General features: G+C 20.8%; 1 protein-coding gene across 1 annotated transcript; it reads left to right on the forward strand.

Moving 5' to 3' along the window:
- Window positions 1–65: 65 nt before the first annotated feature.
- On the forward strand, window positions 66–2,430 carry LOAG_14261 (hypothetical protein; the record flags this gene model as incomplete). The annotated part of the gene is made up of 4 exons (XM_003149759.1): window positions 66–70; window positions 500–684; window positions 1,628–1,892; window positions 2,250–2,430. Coding segments are annotated over 4 exons (636 nt in total), but the record flags the coding sequence as incomplete, so codon positions are not given.
- Between the last annotated feature and the right edge of the window lie 403 nt (window positions 2,431–2,833).

The raw sequence follows: 2,833 nt of genomic DNA on the forward strand, positions 1-2,833 counted from the left end.
TATATTATATATTATATATATATATATATATATATATATATTACTTTGTTTCTTGTTAATAATTAATGAAGTTTATTAGATAACTAAGAAGAAAAGTAATTGTGATTTGAAAAAAAAGTTACAATATCATAAAGGGTTGGAGAAGTTTCTTAAATGATTAAAGAGAAAAAAGGAACTATGATTTAAAAAAAAAAATATATATATATATAATGTTACAAAACGTTAAAGAAATTTGTCAGATAATTAAAAAGAAAAAGCATTTATTGTTTTTTTTTTAAATATTTTAGTGAAATGTTAATTATATTTTATAATTAATTAAAAAGAAAAAGCAACTACGTTTTTAAAAAATATTTTAATAAAATATTAATTATATTCCATAATTTTTTTTTCTAAAATTTTAACTCCTAATTTTTGTTATGTAAAAATTTATGAAATGCAATCAGTTTCATTTATTTGTTAAATGAAATTATTAAAGAAAAATTATGGAATAAATTTTTAGGAAGCATTATACAACAACGGTAATATACGATGATACCGGTCCTGTTTTAATATCTTATCCATTATCATGTCAAAGTAAAATTCGAAATGATCCACCAAAAATATGGCTTCTTCATTTGTCGAATTTTTATTCATATAATGGTATTCGAACAGTTGTTATTGAACCATCTATTAAAGATAAGAAAGGTAAATATTTCTTAGAAAGGTAATTTCTTAATTTTCATTGCTACTATTACAATTAGATCATTTTTTTTTCTTTCTTTTTCTTAAAAATGATCCTCAAACTTTGACTTTTTTTTTTTAATTTTCACTTCCGTCGTTAAATTGTGATGATTTTTTTTCCTCGTCAATTATTCTTTGAACTTTGATATTCTTTAATATTTCATCTTTTCCAATTTCCGCCAATGAAATGACAAATGAACAGGTGCTAGCATTTCTCTTTATGAAATATTACAAAAAATTGGAAATTTTTTGATTTTCTCCAATTTCTAACTTATATTTTCAATTATTAATAGCTATATTCTGTCATATAAATAATTTTTATCATTATTATCACTAGGTCAATTATCTCTGTTAGTCAATTATTCTCGTTAGATCAGTATCACCATTAGCATAGTTATCAGATACTGGCTCAGTTGTCCTCGCTAGCTCATTTATCTTTGCTAACTTAATTATCCTCATTAGTTTAGTCATTCGATGCGCATAAAAAAGAATAAGCTCATTGCCCAAAATTATTTCATAAATTGGAAAATATTGTCGTTAAAATGTATTTTTATTTATTTCCTAATTATATGATATACGAAGCATTTCATGTCATTTCAATTAATTAAAATTACGATTAAATGAAAATCAAAAAAGTAAAATATATGTAAATATATCTAAAAATTGTAAAAATTAGGATAAAATTTAGGAAGGAAATTAAGGATATTTCAAATATTTAAATGGTAAGTAAATTCTTATTAATTATTTGAGAATTGCTTATGATAAATTAATTATTTAGTAAATAACAATAATAACGATCAGTTGTAAAAAAATCGATGACAAGATATGGTAGCAATAAAAGAAAAAAAAACTTGTGTCATTTTTTGAACAATATTTATTTTAATTAAATTAAAATTTTAAATTTCAGCTCTATTTTGTGATCCATTTATTTACCAAAATTGCGTATATTTATTCAATCGTTTCGAAAGTACCATATTAAGCGTTGCTATTACTGGTAAAAATCGTGGTCTTACTCAAATACTGAATACACATCCGGATGGTCGATTTCAGAAGCCAAACAATAAATATGCAAATCGTTGTTTGTTTCTACTACGTAATATTATCCTAATTTATTGTCATCAACGCTTGGATAAGCCTAATGAGGAACCACAACTTTGGATTCTGGAATTGAAGTATATATTTTGTTTTCTTCATAGATCTATTGATCAATAAAAAATATGCAAAATGATTGTTAGCAAAAATTGATAGAATGTATAAAAATTAAAATACTTTTAAAATTATTCAATCATTAATAAATACACAAAATAAAAGAAAAAAAAGGGAAGAAATAACTTTAAAATTAATACATAATTAATTAGTTAATTTTTCTTTAAGCAATTAATAGATGTAAACATTGATTTATTATAATAAATAATCAATCAAATTACTGCGAAATATTTCTTCTACCATACCTTCCTTTTTTTCCTTTTTCTACTAATTAAAAGATTTAAATTAAATTTAAATAAGGAAGATTGAGGAATGATTTTTAGAACGATGACATGGCATCGATTACATCTTATTCTTAACCATCATCATCCCATTGGTTTAGTTAATTTTCAAAAATCTATCAAAGAAGAATTTGCATATTTGCATGGTGAATGTGGACGTAGTAAATGTCAGGAAAAAGTTCACCTGTATCAATTAAGTACCACGCAGGATTCTATCATTATGGTTCACTTCATATTTCATTTATTTTTTACTATTATAAAATAAATTGTGGAAATTAGAAAATAGCTTATAACTGTTTTAAGAACAAATAGATAAATTTGAAAATTTCGTATATTTATTTGGAAAAGTTTTTTAAAAATTAAATCTAATATTTTTGTCATTATTATTATTACTATTATTATTTTCATTATTAGTTATTGATCATCAATTATTGTCATTATTATTATTATTATTATTATTATTATTATTATTATTATTATTATTATTATTATTATTATTATTATTATTATTATTATTATTATTATTATTATTATTATTATTATTATTATTATTATTATTATTTTATTATTATTATTATTATTATTATTATTATTATTATTATTATTATTATTATTATTATTATTAT

The sequence above is a fragment of the Loa loa genome (assembly GCF_000183805.2).
Source record: "Loa loa unplaced genomic scaffold supercont3.774, whole genome shotgun sequence".
NCBI classification, from domain to species: domain Eukaryota; kingdom Metazoa; phylum Nematoda; class Chromadorea; order Rhabditida; family Onchocercidae; genus Loa; species Loa loa.